We start from the raw sequence: 22903 nt of genomic DNA on the forward strand, positions 1-22903 counted from the left end.
CAATTATGATTGCCTGAGATTTTGTGGAGTTTAGTATAAGATAATTTCGTTGTGCATATATACTGAGTCATCAGAGGTCATTGTTAATATCTTGTCTTGCAGCGTCGATATCTTATTTCCTGTCACGGATGGTATGTCATTGATATAAATACAGAAAATTAAGGGCCCTAGAATACTGCCCTGCGGGGCACCACTAAGTTTCATTTTCCATTTAGAGGCCTTGTCGTTTACTGTTACACGCTATTGATGGTTACTCAAACAATAACTAAAAAACTTAAGCGCAGCCAGGTCGAAATTTATCAGTTCCATTTACTTTATCATAGTCGGAATTTCTGTAGTTTCAAAGGTGCTACTGAAGTCAAGAATGATAAGTTTAGTGAGCAGTCGTTTGTCTATAGCGTTTTTCTTACCTTGAAAAGTGCTGTCGCGGTACTGTGACCCTTCTTAAATCCAGATTGCAAAGGGTCCAAAGGAGCATTTTTATTTAGGTATTCCAGAACTTGCTCATATACTAAACATTCAAAGGCTTTAGAAAGCGGAGGGAGTATGAACACAGGACGAATGTCAGAGAGAGATTGTGCGTCTAAACTCTTAGGTACCAGTATAATATTCAATATTGTCTGTTTTCCAGACAGTTGGGCAAATTCCGTTTAGTAAACAGTAGTTCAGTATGTGCGTCAGTATAGGCAGGGCAGCACCAATAATGTTATGTATAAAAGTAAAAGGAATATCATCTACACGCGTGGCCTTTGATTTAATCGAGTACAAAGCCTTTTTAACCTGATTTTCTGTGACACTGTGAAATGTGAATGGTGGATTGGTTGGGGGGGGGGGGCGGTGATTCGGTGCAGTTAATTGGGGTAGGTTGAATATTTATTCTACTAGACTAATCGTTCATTTCGTCAAGTAGAATGTCAGGAGTTGTCTGGCTCTGTTGATGCTTTCCTATTCCCAGAGCTCTAAATTGGTCCCATGCGCGACTGAAATTAAAGTTGTTAGGTAAATTCCGGAAATATGCACATTTTTTATTTCTGATTAACTGCTTTGTGCGATTTCTTAAGATGCGGTAAGATTTGAAGTCTGTGTCATCTAAGGTTTGTTTATAATGTCGAAATAACGAGTCACGGTGGGCCATCATTCTCTTGGTTTCAACATCTAGCCATGGAGAAGGGCGACAAACCTTTATTCGACGTGTACGTGGGTGTTTCTTTGCCGCATTAATCGTATAAAATGTCACTTCTTTATAGCTTATCACATGACCATTATTATAATAAAATTACCGTATTTATATTCTGGCTTGGGGACTTGGTATTTGTCCCAACATTTTCCTCTTCATATTCAGGAAACAAAGAAAGCACCAAAGAAACACACAACAGTGATTACATCCCTCCATATAGGGTTGGCGTCGGGAAGAGCATCCGGCCGTAAAACAGGGCCAAATTCACATGTGCGACACAGTTCGCAGCCGTGACCCCACAGATGTAGGAAAAACGGAAGAAGAAGATGATGATGATGATGATGATGTTGATGATGATAATGATGATTACTATTAGCTTCCGGAATCCGCACGAATCCACCACTCTTACTTGGATCCAAGGACACTCATTTCCTTTTTAGGTATTCTATACCACCTAAACTCTGGAAGTTTGGTCACCTATCAAAATAAATGCCCCCCCCCAAACTGAAATCCTGGCTACGCTACTGGTAATTACACAACACAATTGTCAGGTATTGAGTAAGGTGGATCCAAAACTTTTAAATAATGAAATCCATCAATGAAACATCATTAGGTGAATTAAAAGCCATGGCCTTTGCAGATGATACTGTTATCTGGGGCGAGTCAGAAGTGGAGGTTCAATCAAAATTAAATGTTTGGAAAGCCAAGTTCGAAGAAAGACCCTAGTGATAGTAGTGAGCAGAGAGGGTCATTCAGCAAGGATCACTCTAGCAGACCAACTGCTGGAATGCCTAAGAAGCTTCTCCTATAATCTCTAGTGATGGCCTAGTCACACAGGAGATAAACAATAGGGTGCAAAAGAGTTCAGAATTCACCATGTTCAACAGCTACTTTGTACCAATATTGACATATGGTATTGAGACATGCATCCGAGACTTCTCAAGGCTTCAGAGATGAAGTTTCTGACGTCCACTATCTGGACAAGATAAGGAATCAGAAGGTTCCACAGAGAAGTGGTATAAAACATCGCTACCAGATCGAGTCAGCAATTCTAGACTACGGTGGATCGGACATGTGATGAGGATGGAACCAGGAAGAATGGCCAGACTGAACCTAGAGAGAGAGGTGACAGGAAGAAGACCTATGGCACGTTGGATAGACATTGTTAAGATGGACATCAACAATAGCAGACGTTATGGAGAAGAAGATAGCCGCTAACGCGATCACATTGTACTCCACTGTAAGTTCAGCCACATTCCTTTCCCCGGTGCACGAGGTCGCCATTTTTCCGTTAATAATGTCACAACTCTCTTCGTCCGTTAAAACTCGTTAGTCGATTTCATCTTGTATTGTCCGGAATGTACTGCGGCGCTCTGGCAGTCTGGGGCCATAACGTATTGATATCTCGTCATTTTTAGCTCATAACACCAGTTCAGGTAAACAAATTTTACGACAAAAACACAAGCTTCATCACACACATCCTATATTGCGAACTCTTTCCCACAACTACTAATAACACACAGCTGGCAGTTCAAAGAATAAAAAACAAGGTAGACAAATCAACTCAATTTCTTCACGGAATAATAGAGTTACCAACACATAACCTTAATACATATTTCTTACAACGAACACAATTTATATATAAAATAGTATTTATTTGTATGGGAAAATCACAGCATGCCAACACTTTTAGCACTCGTACAACAGCAGGAATTTTGCGTTCCATATGCGATATATATTATTTCTACTTTAAAGATATGTCCAGAATAAGACCGAAGTATGGAAATGAACTGACTCTTTCCAGAATCTGAGTCTTAATTTTTACTCTGTTTGAAGAGGTTGTACCAGAAGATGGCTTGTGAAAAACATATATCCATCATTTGTTTTTCACTGACATCCTAGTAAAAAGGGAAAAAAGTATCTGCAAATAAGAATAATTTAGTAAACATTGGCAGATTTCCAGTCCACAGAACTCTGAACATAACACCTATACACTATAAGAAACCTGAAAAGGAACCCACTACTAAACAAAGAACATCATCAGTTTTTATCAAATAATACTATTTTTTAAATTGACAATAACTGTTTAGGGATGTAGAAACATCTGTGTTTATTATCATTTACTAGTTGAAAGTTATAACTAGTGCTTCCTACATTGTTTAATATTGGGTATTTTATAATTAGACTGAGAAGCTCAGTCAACACTGAGAAGTACTGACCTCTGAGGAACTGATTTATTAACATGGAACCACCATTCCTCATACTCCTGCTTATTCAGCAAGAGAGATTTTATTGTCATCAAGAACCATTTTATATGAGAGTCACTACATTGAACATGGGTAATTCAGTGTTGCATTGTGGGATAAAACTATATTGAAATTTAATGTTAAGTTATACCATTATTTTTAATCTTTCTTTTACTACTGACATGAATAATTTTGCATAGAAAGAAAAGATACACATTGGTCTGTAATTTTCTGGGTTTGATCATTCCCCAACTTTAAAACTGGTATCGTTCTAGAAATTTTACATTTGTCTGGTATTACTCCATTTTCTAATATGTTCATTAAATTATCAAACTGGCAAAGATTGATCAAATGATCATGTCATTTTTTAGAAAGATTATTAATTTGATCATCTGTAAGATTTAATTTCAATTTATATAGTTGGTCTAAGGAACATTCGATAACAAGGTAAATTCTCAAGAAATAAATTAACTTGGGGGTCCTGGAGTACATTTGTTCCTTTTAGATGTAGGTACTGTATATTTACTCTCGTTACTTGTCTTCTGCATGCTTCAACTGAATATTTTGTTTATTCTAATTATTTTTTTCATTTACAAGCTTACGAAGTTGCTCAAGGTTTTTCCGTTAGAGTTTCTGACAAACTGTCACTGCTTCATTTATGTCATTCTGTCCCTCTGTAAATGTGATGTTTCACTCATCACTAACAGAGATCTTTCCTTAGTCACTGTACATTAATTATTAAACACAACTCGTGTTGGGAAGACCCTAACATCTAAAAATAAAAAAGTACACAGAATTTACAGTACATTAATATTTTTTTCAAATTTGAAGTGAACATATCACACAAAATACAAAATAAATAAAAATAAAAGGAAAAGTACAGATACGTCAAAGAAATTAATTATTAGTATCTACAGTACAAAATAAATTGATTCCCGTTAGTAAAGCAATTGGCATGGAAAGTAAAGCGAGAAATATGGTAATCAGTATCGAAAGCACAAATAGACTCTAGTAAGAAAATTGCTGTTTTCCTTATATTTTGCTTATCTACAAGTAAGTTCTGGCTTTAGTGACAACATTGACACAATACCTTTAGTAATCGAATATAAACGTTATAATTTAGCAGAAAAGTCAAGGTCAATATGGCTGGAGTTATTTACAAGCAACATCAACAGGATATAATTCGTACAAAATAACTTCCTAAGAATAGGGGTTGCAAAGCGTAGGTTAGTTTTCCTCATGTTAAACTGAAACTCTTCAAGTACTTGAGGATTATCAGTTCTATCATTTATGACTTGTTGTGACATTTCCCTTCTGTTTATTAATTACAAATGTATTCTTTAATTAGGTCTGTGTAAGCCATATGGTGAAAACATACAATTCTTTCTCCAGTAATGATACCACAGGAACCGTTTTTGAACTTTCAACTTCATTTTGATATGATTTGTAATAAGGAGACCATAATACAGTTGTGTACACCAATTTTGATCCGATATGAGAATTAAATAATGATAATACTTTGATGTTTTGAAAATCTGTCTGATTAAGAAACCTAGTTTTTTGTATGCTTGATTAACTCTACATATAACATGCAGTTTGAAACACATGTTATAGGTTATTTGTACACCAAGATAACTTTCATATGTTACTTGTTTTAAGTGTTCTTCTTTAAGCTTATATACCCAGTTACATTATTCTCTGGAAACTGCACTTTTTTATATTTAGCTCTAGCGAGTTTTGTTTGCTCCATGTCCAGTTCAAGTTGTAGATTTACCATATCCTCATTTGAGGTGATTTCCCTGAACAGTCTGACATCACCTTCTTAGAGAAGACAATTTGAATGACCAATTACACCTGGAAGATCATTAATGTAGATTAAAAAGAAGAGTGACCAAGATTTGAACCTTGAGGCACACCAGAATTTGAATTTTAAACAAACGAGTTTTACTGATGGTATGATACAAGTTGTTTCCTATCAGAAACATATGAAGCAATTGGTTTTAATACACCAAAAGACAAGCCATAATCTGACAGCTCCTTCAACAATATACTGGGATCCATTTTATCAAATGCCTTACAAAAATCTGAGTATATTACATCAAAAGCATACTGAGTAACAGTGGATCACCCAGGTACGAAACCATGCTGGTGCTCATTAACAACGTTTTGACATGACCGAATATACGCAAGTACAGAATTTGTTCTAAAATTTCAGCAGGTGGACACACATTCGAAACGGGTCTGTAATGTTCAATATTGTGATCACTTAAATCATGAATTAAAAATATATTAGAAAATATGTAATCAATTAGACGTGATCACAGAGAAGACGTGTGTTTTCTCTTTCAGCGAGTTTAGACGTTTAGTTTTGGCAGACCAACAGTTATAAAAAACAAATTAAAAAAGCTATCAAAATTGTAACACTTGAAAGTACCAAGCGACCGCTGCTCAGCCGGAAGGCCTGCAGATTTGGAGGTGCCGTGTGGTCAGCACGACGAATTCTCTCGGCCGGTGTTCTTGGCTTTCTAGACCGGGGCCGCCATCTCATCGTCAGATAGCTCCTCCATTGTAATAACGTAGGCAGAGTGGACCTCGATCCAGCCCTCTGATCCAAGTAAAAATCCCTGACCTGTCCAGGAATCGAACCCAGGGCCTCCAGGTAAGAGGAGGGCACCCTACCACTACAAGGTGTATATTACATTATATTTTATAATGTCCAGATTCTTTAAAAAATGTATATAGTTGGGTTTATTTTCCCTTCTAGTAGATGTTGTAACTCTCTGTTGGGTTACAGTACTGTTACACATCTTGGTACGTGTGATAACCTACTCAGTGATGACTTCTGTGCACTTCAATACTGAGATACTTGCTCTCTTTTATATTGTTATAGCGTACTTCACGCATGCTTTATGTATCAGTAACAACTTCAAACATTATCTATGATGTATTTTCATTTATTTTAAAGAATGCCATTGTAACTCACCTTCTTCAATGATTTTCTTCTCCTTGGCTGTTTTCTTTCTCTCTTTTTCTGCTTTCTCTTTTTCTTCCTTTAATTCTTTCTCCAAATCTTCTATTTTTTTCTTTGTTTCCTCCAAAGTTTTCTCCACTGTAGCATCCTTTCCAGCAGAACCACGGTCTGAGGTTTTAGAAGATTTTCCATCATTTTTCAGCTTCGTTTTCTCAGCTTCTGACTTCTTCAGCACGATCAGCACTTCACCTTTAAATACAGGAAAGTAAATTGAAATAGCACCAAAATATTAATGACTACTTCATGTATAACAAGCAGAGCAATAGAAGGTTGGAACACCCCATTATTTGCTATTGTTACATGTATTAAACAGAGTTAAAGATGTCAATAACAAAATTGGCTTAATAATAAATAGGAATAAAACCAAGATAATGATCATTGACAGACAAACTAACACTCAAATCACAAGATGCTTGCTAACATCTAGGTCATCGGCCCAATCCACAAGAACCCGTGACCAACCTATTTGTGTAGATACACTGAGGAGACAAAATGGACAGATCAGAAAGAAGCCAGTATACCACCATAGACACATATTCTTAAATGTATCAGAATGCTGGGCCCTCATTACGAGCAGATGAACTGACATGAGCTCCAACTGAAAGTACACAAGGTAGCAATGCATGGGGATGGTAAAAAACAGGCACCAGAAGATCTAAGAAGAACACAGGAAGTAGAAGCAGATGAACATTCGTTGTTCATGGTGTGGTCACCACATCCTACCTAGTAGGTCCTCCTTTTGCTCAGGCGGCTAGGACTAACGTGCTGAGGAGAGTGTGAGTAGGGTAGCATCCTGCCTGTAAGCATACGTTTTAGGCAAGCCTTGGAGTTATGCGATTAATGGAGTCCCACTTCCATTTGACAGGTAAGGGACTCCTTGAAAACAAGATGGAGAACAAAATAGAATTCCACAGGGAGCTAGCAACATTACATCTTAAAATAACAGGGAGAGCAAAAGTTATCATCTGCGGGCGAGTGAAAATTGCCAGGTATGACAGAAGCAGTTTTGTTTATGCTTGTAGTTCTCGTGGTTCGTGGTGTGGTTTTACTGTAATTATGCCATAGTTCGTGAACCATGGGCAACGGCTGAGTGGCCTAGTAAGTGGTCCTGAGAGTCGGGATACCAGTTGCTATGGAATGGCAGTGAGTATCTCGGACATATTCTGAATCAGGCCCTCCTTTTGCTCAGGCGGCTAGGACTATACAATCCACTGCTGGTCCCTAACCCGTTAGAGGAGAGATCCTCACTTGGACTATGTGTAAGTAGGGTAGCATCCTGCTTCATGAATTTACCGAACTCAGAACATTTTAAGCAAGCCGCGGATCTATGGGAGAAACGGATACCGACTCCCATTTGACAGGTGAGGAACTTCTTGGAAACAACTTGGCAAACGTGTGATAGTACATATATCACACCCCCGAATTATATGTAGAAGTTAGAGATATTATTGTCAGTATTCGATTTGTTATTATCATTATTATTATTATTATTATTATTATTATTATTATTATTATTATTATTATTATTATCAGTATTTCATTTGTATATTTTGACATTTATATTGGTAAGCTGGAAGATATCCACATATGTAGGTGTGAGTAATTTGTTTTGCACGAGTGGGAAAACATTGCTGTAATAACTCTGGTAATTTGGTTGAGTCATGTGGCTACCCCAGTGTTTGTTGTGATGTACTTGTGTCGGGATATTCAATGAGTCATGTATATATCCCAGCCTGATGAGATGAGCTTGTTGTTGTATTAGGAAAGTTCGTATGACTCATATGATATACCCGAGCGTTTGTTATTGTCTTGAGACCAAGTATGAGTTCAGGGCTGGGTCTTGACTAGAGATCACTCATGACTGGCTGGCAAGCACCAATCCAGACGTATCATCTGAGAGGAGGGGGATGTTGATGTCTATAAAGGTTGATCACACGGCGGCAACCAGGACATTGTAAAGGAACGAGAAGGAAGACAACTACAACCAGGGACACTGTATGAGAGAACGACAACACACTGTACGGAAAGGAAGTGGTGCTGATGCACGGTACTGGAGTGACACGGCTGCAATGGACTGGACTTCAAACGTCCGTGGAGCGTAGTCTTGTTATGTTCGTGGAAAGTGGCTGATCAACAAATTGTGGAGGGCGTACGCATTAAGTGTTGTTGTACTTGTGGAGGTCTAGCATTATATGTTGGTGAAAGCTATCTCAGACTTTCCATAAATTATGTTGAGGATCGACAAGCGTGTGTCACTAAAATGTATACATCTTTACAAGTGTTAAAATATGTGAACACAGTATTACCAGGTACAGTATCTGTGTGATGTGATAACTGCCGATTATGAGAATCGGTAAGTCGAATTGATATAGAGACAGTGAAGGGTCTTTATCTACATGTATGTACATTGTTCATCGGACCATCTACAAATGGTAGCTTAGTTCTCGCTTTCGTTTTCCCACGATTTTCATTATTGTTGTTGTTGTAAATATGGAGTCTTCCAGCAATATTTTATGTGTGTATTATATGTATAATGTTGTATGTTGATGAGGTGCTCGTGCACGGAATTTGTTAAGAATATAGTTAGCTATTTTAGAAACAGTGTTATTGATGAACCTAGGTGCAGTTCCTACCTAATTAGTCGTTTTCAGGAGGTTAGGTAAGGCCTGCAGCAGATGTAATAGTACGCAGCATTATGTACACGCCCTGGGATATACAGTTTATCATGCTCTTATCTAAATTCGAGGGATCCATTCTGGTGAATTCCGGCGCCCATACTACGGACATTTCGGTTAATTATGCTTATTAATTTTATTAAGTTTATGAGTAATGTTTTTATTGATATATTTTATTTTATTATTATTATTATTTATTTGGTAGTCATCAAAAGGTTACAATTGGCTTCCCAACGTGTGGCTGAATGATTGGTACATCTGTTAGGCTTATTAGCGTAGGTGCACTTGTCAGGTGTGGTTGGAATTCTGCAAACTATGTCAGTGAAGTGTTTCATATGTTTCATGTGTATTTTGGAGTATGAAGAAATGTTGTAGCGAGTCGAGTATTATAAAATTGAGAAGTAGAGAGGTTGTTAAAGTTGCTAGTACTAAGAATCAGGATAAGAGAGGTCAAAAGAATTCCACCACACTGAGTGTATCTAATTTAAGTGAGAGTAGCGAAATGGCTGATAGTAGGAAAGATCAATTGGCAACGATAGGTGAGGAATCTCGTAACCCGTCTCAAACTCAGAATGTAGGGGATCAAGGCGAGGCTTCAATGTTCAGGATCCTTAAATCGCTACTTAATGAGTTGAAGGGTGAATTAAATGTTGTTAACAGTAAAAGTGATGCATTGTCCAGTAAAATCGATAATAATAATGTTGAACTGTCCAGTAAAATCGACAATAATAATGTTGAATTGTCCAATAAGATTGATAGTCAGAGTAAAGAGTTGAAGAGTGAATTGAGTTTTTAAGTAATGAAATATGCAGTATTAATAGTGAATTAAATTCAGTTAGTACGGAACTGTCTAGTAAGATTGATAATCAGAGTAAGGAATTAAATTCAGTGAGTGTTGATTTGTCTAGTAAAATTGATGATTTAAGAACTGCTGTGAATGGTAGAATAGATGAATTGAACCAGAAGTTTGACCATCAAAGCAGGGAAATTCAGGAAGTCAATAATAAGGTTGAATCTCAACACTTGGAACTGACTGAGAAAATCGAATGCTGATTTAATGTTGTTAGGAAGGAATTTGTTGAAAACAGCAAGGAATGTGGTAAGAGAAAAAAAATAGTGGAAGATAAAGTCGAAGAAATAGATAGAATTAAAACCAGCCAGAATGTTTAGCGAAGCGAATAGATGAAATGACTGAGAAATTGGAGAAAGACACCAAGTCAGTAGAAGGAAAAGCCAGAACGGTAGTTGAAGAAGGAATTAAAGCATGTCATGTAAAGTTAAGGCAGGAGATCAGTCAAATCCAAGTAGGTAGCAGCTTATGTAATAGGTACGTATCTTGTACGAAGGACTCTGAATTACCCAAGTTTAATGGTCGGCAGTTTAATCCGATGGAATTCCTGAAAACGGTGGAGAAACGGTTTTCCAAGAATCTTGACGATGGTTTGATTGAGTGGAGTATGTTTGATGAGATGTTGGATGTTGCATTTGTTGGAGAAGCGAGATCCTGGTTTCAAGTTTACAGACAGGGTATTTCGAGTTTGGAAGAATTTAGGGAGAAATTTAGTTCTAAATTTTGGAGCGAAGCCATTCAGGGAAGGAAAAGGGATCGCGTGCTATTTGGCAAATATAGACTTCAGGAAGGTGTGTCTATGACGGAATATTTCTTGGCGCATGTTCCGATCAGCCAGAATATTGAAGGTCTAGCATCGGAGAGAGATACAGTCCGCCAGATGTTGAGGCATTTTCCTGAGAAGGTCGGATTAGCTGCATGTATGCAGAATATTGTTACGATTAAGGAATTAGAGCAGCTGTTAGAGAGGTTTGATGCTTTGGAAGGGCAAGGGAGGACTAGGCAAAGTGAAGGTAGGAATTACGGGGATAATGGGAGACAAGGTAATCACCTAGGGGGAGATAGGAATAATCAGAATTTCAGTCATTCTAGGCAAGGGAATCAGGGTGGTAATTCCGGAAGGGGAAACAGGCACTCTAATCAAGGAGGTAATCACCAGGAATATTATGGCAGAAGACCTAATCAAGGGGAATCAGAAAGTAGGGGGCGTACGGATCAAAGACCGCCAGATCAAGTGCCGAGACATGATAATAGTGAACAGTCCATGTCAAGTAATTTAAACCGGAATCGGACTTCTTAGTTGGGTCAGATAGGCAGTCCGATACCGAAATTCCTATTCACGTGATGAAACAGGTAAGTTACGAGGTAGACGTGAAAGAGGAATTATTGTATGACCACGTGTTTTGTGTTCAGGGAGATTTTGAGAATAGGGGGCGTGATGAAGGTAAGAAAGCTGTGTCGGATGACTTACTTTGTGCTAGTGGTGATGGTAATAGCGGTGTTGCGATCGATAATCTTGTGGAAGTTTCTAAAATAGAAAGTGAAGTTTTTTGTGAAGTTGATGAAGGTTGTTTTGTGAGTGAAGAGTGTTTACGGAGTATACATCATGAGGATGTTTTTGTTGATTTAAGTGTACGTGAGGAGAGTAAAGTTAGGTCCATTATATGTGAAAATGGTGACTTTGAGATGAATGAAACTTCTGATAAGAGAGTCGAAAGTAGCAGTGTTGTTGGCATGAAAGTGGTGCAAGTGGGAGCTGATATGGAAGGTGGTTAAGATGGATTAATTGTTGGGTCATTAAGTGGTAATGATAGCAACATTATAGTGAATTATGATAAGAATTCCAGTAATAGAGTGAACGTGAGTGAGAATGGAAATGTGCGTGAGATGAAGGAAAGTTACCCAAGCGAGTGTGTAATGTTTTATTTAAGGCTGAGAGTTGTGTGAATGGTTTGAATGATGTGCTGAGTGATATCGACGTGGAATGTGTGAAAAAGTATGTGATCTGTTTACTTGCATTAATTGTGTGTTTGTGTAAGAGCCAACGTAGTGAGATTCCTGCGCATTTCAGAACAAGGGATTTCTTTGTTATGAATGTTCCGAATGAAAGTTTGTATAATTCTTATGTGACTGCATGGGATGAATGTTTGTGTGTGAGATAGAGTGGATTCTAGATGTAGTTAGATTTTATTGCGGTACGCATTCTTCGCTTATCGATGCTAATGTTAAGTTTATGTATAGTTTTTTTAATTGTATCAGGGTCCGTATACTGTGGACAGTAGAATAGGCAAGTGTGCTTATAGGCTCCTAACCACTGACAACAAGGTCTTTGGGACATTTAATATCTATAGCCTTCGCAGATATAAGAGATAGGATCTGCACCTTGGATGTATATGTATAACTTCTTTGTTTGCTAGCTCAGCAGTTTAACCCTCGGGGCAGGTTCGAAACTTTTATCATGTAACCTTCCTTTAAAATGTAAAAGACACTTGGTATAACGTTCTGTCTCTTTAACTACAAATTGGGATAGAGAGTGCCTTACCCTCTCGAGCTCCCCACTCATATTGTTTTGAGGTGACTACATTTTTATAACAGTTTCCCATCTCTTCGTAATGTAATAAAGTTTTATTTCGTGTCACCTCCGTAGTATGGGATTAGCCCTTGCATAAGCGGCCTAGGGCCAAATTAGGTTTTAATAAAGTGTATTAGGAGTGCTGAGTATGCCTCCACTCAAGTTGGTATTTTGGGGTCATGTCATTGTCCTGTTTCTTTACTGAATAGGCCTCAGTAGGTTGGGTATTTTACCCCTGCTTTTATGTGTCTGGAGGACAGCTTGAAGGTGGAGTTTGGTGTGGCCGTTGATGGGCTTGAACTTTGAGAGCGGGTTACTCTGTCTTAAATTTGGGTTCTGTGTGCCTCGAGGAAGCTTTACTGGGTAATTGGGAGCTAGTGCTCCTTGGTATGATTGGGGTTTTCTGCCCCTTTGTTGAACCTTATACTTAAGTAAAGTTGGGCTAATTGCTCAAGAATTGTGAATCTGGGGCTCGAAGCCCAAAATCCATTAATAAACTGTAATTGTACTTTCTTAACTTGTTGATATACAACTGAGTACCTGTTATACTTGTTATTTCTTGACCTTGGAAAGAAAATATAACCTTTGTTAAATTTTAAATTAACTTTAATTTCGTAAGTTGAGACCTGTTCATCCCAGTACCTTCTTTCACCTCTAACTACCACGGATAACTCCGTAACAATTTAGCCCCTTTTGACTGCTAAACATTGCTTTGCTTTCGAACTCTAACAATTTTCTCAGTTGCTGGAATTTTTTGATTTTTCTTTTTTTCTGTCATCATGTCCGGCCCTCGCGAGGTTCTTCATCCTTTCTATTTGCGTAAAGAGGAATTAATTTATGAACTATCTCTTAGAAACGTTCAATCTGAAGGCACGGTTGCGTTGGATGCCAATAAACTTAAAGATTCCCTTGATTTGCCTATTACCACCCCAACGTTGGGAGAGAAAGAAATTGACGATGCTCTCTCCACGATCAATGGCAATACTACTGAGCTAGCATCTGTAGTTAGTTTTTTTGAAGAAGGGAATCCATCCCCTAACCAACTTAAACGGGTACAAGCTCGACTATTCCATTTTTACAATAGGCTCAATGATTTATTGTCTTTAAAGTTGAATGACATTCAGGGAAAGGAGGCTAGTGCTCTCATTGAAAATATTTCTAAATTGTCCAGTACTGTCGGTCAATTGTTATCGGGGGTAACGACTCCCAAGGCCGACCCGCCCATGGCGGTAAACACTGTCAGTGAGGAAACTTCTTCCAAAGAGGAAGAAAATGGCACATCTCCAGTTGCTCAAAAGACTGCTGCCCATTTAGAATCCGGCCCTGATCGTCGACCCTCTGTTTCGCCTTTCTTTTGAATAATGCTACCTCCGAGCCTCCGTCACCCCCTAGGCAAGTACTTACTATGTCGCCTGGGTTCAGTAGTTTGCCTCATCCATTAGCTATGTTACTTAGGGGTATTTCTAAGTTTTCGGTCAACTCTACCAGTGATGTAATTTCTTTTTTGAGATTCTTGGTCGAATTCCAGGATCATGCTCTAGTGTTTTCCCTCTCTGCTTCGCAAATCCTTCAGATTATATATATCCATATGCCATAGGGGTTCTCTCAGACAAGATAGTTAGGGCAATTGCTGAACAGTCATCCATAGAAGACTTCCACGCCCATCTGTTAGCTAATTTTATTCCGGCTCGAGCTAGGTCATCTCGAATTCAGAAGTACTACTATAGAGTGCAGCGACTTGATGAAAACCTGGCAGACTTCATACAAGACATCAAATTCTATACCAGGGTGTTTGCTCTTCACTTCCCTGAAGAGCAGATTGTTCAGGCGATTGTGGAAGGGATTTCACCATCCTACAGGTCATACTTGTGTTTTGCGTCGCGTCCTCAAACTTTTTCAGAGCTAGAAGCATTGGCTGTGTCAGCCGAAGGAGTCAGATACGCCGATACCTTGCGTGTCGCGAGAGAACCCCCTCCATCCTCTAGTAGTTTTCGGCCTCCATCTCGCCGACCCATCACACCCCGTAAATGTCACGCATGTGGGTCGCCCGACCATATTCGCAATAAATGTCCATTGATCAAATCTATTAGGACTAATAATGGTGCAGGTTCATCCCAAGGCTGCTTTAAATGCGGTGCATTCTCCCATATTGCCAAGAACTGCCCTAATACTAACAGCACTACCTCCTGCTCAACTTCGGGTGCAACTTCCAACAACAATCAAAAGTGACTAGTGGCTTCGGCTGAGTCGATCAATTCTTCATTCCGAGGCTCAGCCCCAAGCAAAACGGCCGAATTCCCAAGGAAAACTCAGGCTTCAAATTTATCTATTGAAGTTCCCAGAGAATGTCTTAGGATTGCGGCGGATACCCCCGCACCTGTGCCTTTTCTCAAAACTGAATTAAATAATGAACCTGTGACTGCTCTTTTAGATACTGGCAGTGTTTGTTCCATTATCTCGGCCGAATGGTATTCGAAATTGAAATCTGTTTGTAAACTTCTTGCCTATTGCTCGTCTTCGGTTCAATATGTTTCGGCTAATTCATCTCCAATAGAAATCTTAGGGTCCTTAAATGTCAAAATTCGTATTTCTAAATTTACTTGGAAAATTAAACTGTTAGTGGCTAAGCACTTGTCTTGCCCCATTATATTGGGAGCAGACTTCATGTCTCACACTGGTCTGGTGCTCGATCTTCATAGTAAGTCGTGCACGTTCAAATTTGCTTCTAATTGTAAAATCCCCTTATTGAAATGTAATTCTGTATCATGTTCATCTGTTTCGCCTACCCAGGATGAGATGTTGTTAGACTTTAGACACCTACCTGAGGAGCAGGCTGATGGTATTCGTAAACTGTGTCAGTCGTTTCCAGAGGTGTTCTCGGATACTCTCGGTGTTACTGACATTATTGAATACAAGATTGAGGTTACGGATTCGATTCCTGTCCGTTTTCCACCTTATAGGCTATCTCCACCTAAAATGAAGGCGCTGAAAGAAATCATAGATCAGATGCTAAAAGATGGGATTACTCGGCCCTCTAAGTCGGCGTATTCTTAGCCTATTTTCCTAGTCCGGTAACCCCAATGTGGTTTCAGGCCTGTAATTGATTATAGGGCTCTCAATCGGAAGGTGGTGTTACAATCTGTGCCCCTTCCAGACCTTCACTCGTGTTTTTCATGGTTTCGTAAGGTTAAGTTCTTTACTATCCTAGATCTTAACCAGGCTTATAATCAGATACCGTTAGCAGAGGAATCTAAACACCTGACGGCTTTCTCCACTGATTGGAATTTGTATGAGTACAACCGCGTGCCTTTCGGGCTCCCCACGGGAGCAGCTGTACTTACGAGACTGCTAGATAGGGTCTTCTCTGACATCAAATTTGAGTACTTGTACCACTATCTGGATGATGTCGTCGTATTTTCTGAGACCTTTGAGGAACACTTTGATCATCTAAAAGAAGTTCTCAATCGCCTTCGTAAGGCTGGGTTAACTGTGAAGTTGTCCAAGGTCGCCTTCGCTAAGCCTTCAATGTAATTCCTAGGGTTTATTGTGTCTCCCGATGGTGTTGCAGTCGATCACTCTAGAACACAGGCCATCCGTGATTTCAAGCCTCCCAAGGACATCAAAGGTTCATTGGTATGGTGAATTTCTTCAGGAAATTTATTCCAAATTTCGCCAATAGAGCGGCCCCCTTGAACCATCTTCGTAGGAAAGGCGTCAAATTTGAGTGGGGACCTTCTCAACAAGCCGCTTTTGAAGATCTCAAACTAGCTCTGTGTAACGCCCCTGTTCTGGCCATGCCCGATTTCTCCAAGAAATTCATCGTCCAAACCGACGCGTCGTCGTCGGCGGTAGCTGCAGTCCTTCTTCAAGAGACTGAACTAGGGAGGCGAGTGAAAATGAAAATAAGAGAGAGAAGAGGCGATTAAAGATTATTTTCTTGATACTGTTAAGGCGAGGGCCACTATGATGCGAGATTACCATAGATTTAAAGGCATCCACCAGTTCCTAGGAATTTCAATTTGGGGAAAAGAAAAACAGAACATGCCCTCAAGAAACTGGAAGAAAGTGGTTCTAAAGCAATGTATGATGAAATTCTAACTGAAGGGACACAAGAAGGAATCATCGAAGAAGTACCTCTCTCCCAGGGGGGAAGAAGGACACTATGTGCAACATCAACCCGTTTTAAAGGAAAACAGTACAACAAGAGTCAGAACTGCTTTCGATGCCTCGTCTAGAGAGTGTGGCTACCCTTCGCTGAAACAGGGCTTGGAGAAAGGAATTAATCGAATTAAAATTATATCTACATTCCGCCTTCGTTTTAGGTTCTACCAAATTGGAGTGATAGCAGATATAAGAAAAGCACTCTTACAAATTAGTCTACATGAAGAGTATCAAGATTTCCTCAGAATTTTATGGGTCAACATGGAGGGAGAAATGACAATATTCCGTCATACCCGTGTTTTCTTCGTATTAACACAGCAGTGGGAATTGATTGAATTTTCTTAATTTATAGTTTTAAAAATTTTAGACCTATTTATTTTGTTGTATAAGATTTTATTCTGTTTCGACCTTTGGACGTGGAAGAATTCTGCTTTGGAAACTCTTTTGTGTTGTATCAAAATGATCTGTAAAATTTAATAGGCATACTTTTGCTTTTTGTTGTCAAAATTTGTAAAATGGCGTGTACCTACACGTGCAGCGCATTTCCTGTTGAGTAAATGAAGGCTTTTCTCGGTATTTGTCAGCAAGAATAAAGAGACTTTTAGTTGGAGAGTTAATGGAAGTCGAGGATAAATCCTGTTGTCTGATTGGTTGCACCATTTCCTGTTCCTCGAACTTACCCTCCTCCTTTGATGGGAGCGTGGTAGGATCTGGGTCTTTGATCCTCGGATCATCTTAGTGAGCGGACCCCTTATGGGAAAACCGGTCTCAGGGTAAACACCGTTTTTACGTTTATTTCGGTTTTCAACTTCAATTAAATGTAATAATTTCCTTTACGTATGCAGGAGTTTTTCCTCGGGATTCACGTTCACCGCTAAATTTGTTGAAATGACTTAGCTTTTCAGCTAAGGTCTTGTACCTCGTTTAAAACTTTGTAACTAATAATGTAATTAGCTTATCCCTCGGGTTTGCCTCCCCGTATTTTTGTCTCACCTTACATAAGTACGGAAAATCTATGCTCTTTACTTGAAGTGTTGTAGGTAGTGATGCAAGTTTTCTGTATTTGGTCTTATTTCTACTTTTATGTCGTCATTTAATCATAATGCATCATTGCAGGATTTTCCTTCAATTCAAATTGAGTGATTAAATTTCTTTTAACGTAATGCGCATGCTTAACAAACTTTTATTTGCGTTTTATAAAGATCTTTCTATTTTGAGTTCTTAACTGGTTCATTTCTATCATGAGTTTTGATTAGTTTCCTTTTTCTTAAAATAAATGTGTATAATCCAAGAGCAATTATCCTCTACGTTTTCTTTCTTCGCAAAAGGCTCTATTCCATTACCTCTCAGGGTTCCATGCTGCTTTGCACATCCATTCTGCAGTTGTCATGTTCCCTAACCTGTGTGTTTACGTTTTATGCTCCGATGCTTTGGTTTTTACATTAAGTTTTCCTTTTAATGTGTTTAAAATATCATTCTTTATTGTTATTATTTGTGCAATCAATTACAGTGTTTTTGGTGCTGTGCCTGTATAGGAGGTGGAAGGTATTCTCCAGCTACCATCTAGAAGCTTAGAGAAAATGTTTGCATTGACAAGTGTATAACAAGTTTACAATGAGCTGTTTCCAGGAAGAAGCAACAACAATATTTGCACAGGCCAAATTTGACGTGAGAGTTTGGGAGTGTTCAGATAAGACCGCTACTCCTGTTCAAGGCCTTATCTGGGACAGATACTCTAGGACCATGAAATGGGGATGGGACAAAAAGTTCCAGATTGGAACTGTACATAACTTTAACCACATGTGATGAATTCAATTTTTGCATTTACACCAAGTTATAGGTTATGTATTTATATATTATCAGCAATGTTTATTTCATTGTAAGAAGACTATGTCAAACTGATGGCATTCCGTGGCACTAAAAGTTGGGAATGTTTGCGAGCTAAATATAAAGAAAGTTGTGTAAGAAGTTGGCGCATATCACCCAACAGTGTCAGTATGCCAATGTTCAGTGTCAGCATTTTAAAAATGGCTTGCCACATGTGACATGAATGCAATGTAGTGATTACCTCGGACAGAGGAGAAGATGCGAGGGTAGGAATGATGGCTGCTGGGAAAATCATGTGATTTGAAAAACCCCAACTAATTGATGCTTGCAGCGAGTAACCCCAAACTTCTGGTGTTTGTGTTGTAAGTTGGCATTGTTGGTGGGTTGAAAGCGGGGGACATGGGATACTTGTACCATTTTGAGCGGTCACTGTGACCATTTACCAGAGCTGATGAGTGCCCTGTGCTTTGTAGGTATTTGCTCCTGTGTCTGTGTTGATATCTGTTTAAGCTCTGGTTAACTACGATAACTACAATGGCTAGAGCCTGGAACTTCTACCTCTTCTTCAGAGGTAACTTCACAATCTTGTATCAACGTGCTATCTGGTTTTCTAATGCAGACTTAAATCCTGAAATGCTGGCTCTCTTGTGGCGGTCTGATCAGGTCCCGGCAAATTTGGCTGCTAAGTTTCCTCCGTGGCACCCCGCAGTCAAAGAAAAGAGGAAAGTAGTATCCAAGACGCTTCACAAGACGAAGCAAGTAAAACCCGCTGAAAATCCTGTCATGGGGTACTTTCATCTCTCTCAAACCCAAGGTCTATGGACGCAGCTGCATTTGTTCCGATCTGGTCATAAATCAGTAAAGAGACCGAGGTTCACCTCCCAGCAGTTGCTACTGCTTCCCAGTCTGTTCCATCCACTTCTGAGCCCACTCAGAACCCAGCTGGCAGTGGTACCACTGTGAGGCCATGAAGACTAGTCCCATAAAGGAAGTCTCCATGCCACCAATAGTTAATATCCATGACACTACGAATATATGCAATCTAATTGCTTTAGTGATCATTAACACCAGGGATCCCCAGCAATGAACGGGATTACGTGCTGGTGAAACAATATTTTGAAGAATTCGACAAGGGCTTCTATACTCACAAGAGGCTGCTTAAAGTAATAATTAGAAATATTGTTTACACTGTTGGTGTGGAGGTCATGGTATGAGCCACAGTTTACCAGACCTGAAGATCATCCCCTGAGTCACCCTTCCAAACAATGATTTCTTGGAGACTCTATACTCCTTGAGAGTGACCCACTGAGGTGTGCAGGGATCGTACTATAACTGTCAGAGGTGGGGTCACACAGCTAATTACTGTGCCATGCCTCTGAGGTGCGGTAAGTGCAGCGATAACCACTTGGCTGCGACCTGTCTCCTTGATCCGAAGACATCAACCAAGCCTCCTGCCTCCTGGCGTGGAAGTGTGAAATTCCACGCCATAACTGAGACAAAGATGGTTAACGAGTACCTCAAGTCTCAGAAAAGAGGAAACTTACAAATCCTAGTTGTTAATATAAGAAAAGATCTTCACTGGGGTAATCACATAAACGGTACTGTATATTAAGGGTCCAGATCTATGCACATTGTTATGAGGGTGTTTAGGGTTGTAGTAAGGATGTAAAGGAGAGGGCATATAAGTCTCTGGTAAAAATTCAACTAGAGTATGGTAACCTCAACAGGAGTACTTGATTCAAGAAAAGAGTAAAAAAAAAAAAAAAGCATCTCAATTGGTTCTTGGTGATTTCTGACAAAATAGTAGTGTTACAAAAATGTTGCAAAATTTGGGCTGGGAAGACTTGGGAGAAAGAAGACGAGCTGTTCGTCTAAGTGATATGCGTAACAATTCTCATAGTTGGTCCATACTGAATTGCATGTTAAGTGAAAAATTGTCATGTATGTATGTTTATTGATAACCACCTATTCAATACAAAGTAAAGTTCTTACAGATTTATATCTTGTCATAAGGGACGTGTTTCACCCATTATATGGGCATCAACAGAATCCTGATTTACCTTTTCCAATAATATTATATAGATACTATACAAAGAGTCTTATTGTATGCTCTATTTGACAGTTTAATCATCTGAAAGTCTGGATCGTTACTTCCCTACTTTCAATGTTGGTTTGAATGTCTGTCATCCTGGTTTATATATTAAAAGTTCTACTTGAACACGTTTTTCCTTTTGTTTTTAGCATCTTAAATGGAATCTGGTTGGAATTTTTTTAAACTGGTTCAAGTCATAAAATATTGTTTTCTAGAATTTGGGCGATCTTGTTCAAAAGTGTTGAAGTTGAATTGTAATTTTTTAACCACTCTTAGTTGAGGTTTCGTCTTGAGTATACGATTGTTTAACTATTTAGGTAGCGGCCTGTTGACGTTGCTCTTATTATTATTACACCTTAGGTAGTTTGGATCCGGCATTCTTCTCAATCCCGTTGCAGAAGCGAAGAATGGGTTCTCGACTAGCGATGCTGGAAGTGTCTTAGCTTGAGAATGCAACAGTCAAAAGGGGACGCTCAGACTTGGTATTAAATGTTGCTTGAGTGTTGGCTCTGAATGTGAAGTAACGAGAGGAGGATAGAGAAATTAGACTTAGAATTGAAGACGGCTGAATTTGAAGAAGTCGCTGTGTGCATATTACTTATCCCCGTGCAGATCGACTGACCTTTGTATAAAGTACGGTAGTATCTTTGTAATATTATTGGGAAAGGTAAATCAGGATCCTGATCAATGACCAAAGGCTGATGATGCCCGTATAATGGGCGGAACAAGTCCCTAGAACTTATTATGACAAGATAATTTAAGAACTTTACTTTGCATTCATGACAATTTTTTACTTAAGTGGTATGTTTCGAGCTATCAGTGGAGAGATGGCATGGAATGACATTATCAGACGAATAAGTCTGAGCGATGTTTATGAAAACAGGAAAGATCACAATATGAAGATAAAGGTGGAATTCAAGACGACAGATTGGGGCAAATGTTCATTTATAGGAACAGGAATTATGGATTGGAATAATTTACCAAAGGGGATGTTCAATCAACTTTTAAATTCTTTGCAATTATTTAAGAAACGTCTGGGAAAACAACAGATAGAAAATCTGCCCTAAATACAGATCGGTAGTGATTGATTGTTTGTTACCATTACGAAAGGTGTACTCCACTTCACCTCACTCCTTCAAATACTCCACCCTGACGCTGACGACTGTCAAAGGCCGCATTGGAAGGCTGTTCAAGCATCTGGCTCACCATACACAGCAATTTAAAGGAGGTTCAAGTGGGTCAAGCCACAGGACTACTTCATCGCGGGATGATGGTACTGAGGTAGTGCTAGTTTGTTCTGCAGGACTTCCAGAAACCACAAATGTCCTCCCTTAAGGCATAGTCGAAGAACAAATGATCCAAATAGGTGGTCAACAAGCATGCCTTCCCCACCATTCCATGAATATGACAACTGTGTAGGTTGATGATGCCTTCTCTCACAAAGTTTGCTTCATTAGCAGTGGTGGTGGTGATTATTGTTTTAAGAGTAAGTACAACTAGGCAACCATCCTCTATATAACACTAATCAGAGGAAAGAAAAGAAGGGATCCGACACTTCGAAAAATGGTGGTATCGGCTAAAGAAAGACAAGGGCCACGAAGGGCATGAAAATGAAATACTCCATAGCCCTCAGAAACCTAATAGCTTCGGGGTCAGAAAAGAACAAGAGTTGACCAAGGAAGGTCAGATAGGATACACGAAAGTGAGGAGCCTGGCACAAGTAAGCGGAAGCAATGCCAGGACTCAACTAAGGGCCCTTTGGTCGGAAACCCCTAGGGCCTCTATTAACTGTATCTTACGACAGGCAGGGGATATCATGCGTGTTATTCTACGGCCCGCACCCGCTGAAGGAATCCCTGCACACATTGCAAGTGATACGGGTAGGAGTGATTTTCATGTAGGAGCGTGCTCAATATGGTATAGAACCTGTTCATCCAGCTCTGGTGTACGAACATGATGCGGCTATCTTTTGTGTTCGCGTGCCCACAAAATGCTCCCATGTCACACAAACTGCAAAATATGGCTGCAAATGTTTGGTCATATGGTCGATAGACATATTATAAAGTGGCCTCTTGACAATTTCCATTTAGTTCGCGGTAGACGAATACCATCTTGCCTTGTTTCTGATTAGAATACCAAATGTTTTTACGTCCACTTCACTGCAAGCAATTTGCCACACAACACGTTGTTAAGGGGGAGTGCAGTAGTGACATCTATGATGGGAAATAGACGTATGTTGATATGAGCTTCTCCTCAAGTTTGCAGTTCACCC

General features: G+C 39.3%; 1 protein-coding gene across 3 annotated transcripts in view; it reads right to left on the reverse strand.

The window, feature by feature from the left end:
- LOC136879210 (uncharacterized) overlaps window positions 1–22903 on the reverse strand; it is a 1250431-nt gene that overhangs the window by 629415 nt on the left and 598113 nt on the right. For all 3 annotated transcript variants that reach the window (XM_067153008.2, XM_067153007.2, XM_068228965.1), the window contains one exon: window positions 6407–6643. In XM_067153008.2, the coding sequence (XP_067009109.2) occupies window positions 6407–6643 (237 nt within the window). The remainder of the gene's footprint in view (window positions 1–6406; window positions 6644–22903) is intronic.

This window comes from Anabrus simplex, chromosome 8, assembly GCF_040414725.1.
Source record: "Anabrus simplex isolate iqAnaSimp1 chromosome 8, ASM4041472v1, whole genome shotgun sequence".
NCBI lineage: Eukaryota > Metazoa > Arthropoda > Insecta > Orthoptera > Tettigoniidae > Anabrus > Anabrus simplex.